The 954-nt window shown below is 64.0% G+C and overlaps 1 protein-coding gene across 1 annotated transcript in view; it reads right to left on the bottom strand.

Annotated features, from left to right (window-relative positions):
- LOC104489717 (chromosome unknown open reading frame, human C1orf177) overlaps positions 1-734 on the bottom strand; it is a 5,447-nt gene extending 4,713 nt beyond the window's left edge. Inside the window, exons 1-3 of the mRNA XM_010131913.1 lie at positions 723-734; positions 232-336; positions 14-126 (exon numbers count right to left, since the gene is read on the bottom strand). Coding sequence (XP_010130215.1) covers positions 14-126; positions 232-336; positions 723-734 — 230 coding nt within the window. The remainder of the gene's footprint in view (positions 1-13; positions 127-231; positions 337-722) is intronic.
- Between the last annotated feature and the right edge of the window lie 220 nt (positions 735-954).

Raw genomic sequence — 954 nt, 5'->3', positions numbered from 1 at the left:
GCGACATCCCGTGCTGTCATCTCTGACCCGCTGCTCCCTTGTGTCGCAGATTCCCCGGAGGCTGGAGGGCCATGTCTCCTGCAGGAAGTCCCTGATGTTGTATGTGCCTGGGCCCAGCTTTTCCCACTGCGGGAGGAGAGTGGGGAGGATGAGGCCGGGGCTGGGCAGTGCTTCCTGCACCGCTGACCCCCACCAAACGTGCACAGAGGGTGGATGAAACCCAGCTCTTACCTGGCGTTTGCGTCTCTTCATTATCTCCTTGAACTGGAAATGGGGCAGCTGTCTAAACCAGGAGCCCTGCTCTGCTCTGGCCCAGCCAGAGGCCACTGCCTTCCCCTGCAATGCAGCGCAGAGCACTGTCCTCAGCAGCAGCGGGACTGGAGTGCGAGGCTGAGCCCGCGTGCAGCCGGCCGTGGCTCTGCAGCCAGGTGAGAGGGGAGATGGACACGGGGATCTGCTGCTCCACACCCCACTCCTCCACGCTCTGTGCTGGTGAGCACCAGGAAGGCACCAGCGAGCGCTGGTGTGAGCAGCTCTCATCCCACATTTCCACCCTGGGGTGCTCCGAGCCTGAGCTGGGTGTCCCAGACCGTCGCGTGCAAGAAGTCCCCATGCAAGAAGCTGCTTCCCAGCAGGCACAGACCATTCGGGAGGTGAGGAGACCTACACCAGTAAGTCTGGCTCTCCCCATCCACCCAGGTGAGCCTGGCCGGTGGCCTCACCTTGCTGCCCATGTCCCTGGGGAGCGCCTGCAGCCCCGTGCTGGCAGCTCTAGTCCCTGAGGGCTGCGGGGATGGTGCCAGCCCTCACCATGGCAGCCATCACCATGGCACCCAGCATCCCCCTTCCCCAGGAAATGTCCCCTCTCAGGAGCAGACAGGGCCAGCAGACAGCAGGAGCGAGGCAGGGACCTGGGATGTGACAGAGGCCCCCGGCCTGCCTCAAGCAGCATGT

This window comes from Buceros rhinoceros, unplaced genomic scaffold, assembly GCF_000710305.1.
Source record: "Buceros rhinoceros silvestris isolate BGI_N320 unplaced genomic scaffold, ASM71030v1 scaffold6982, whole genome shotgun sequence".
NCBI classification, from domain to species: Eukaryota; Metazoa; Chordata; class Aves; order Bucerotiformes; family Bucerotidae; genus Buceros; species Buceros rhinoceros.
The sequence above is the reverse complement of the archived record's forward strand: the minus strand, read 5'-3'. Positions and strand labels throughout refer to the sequence as shown.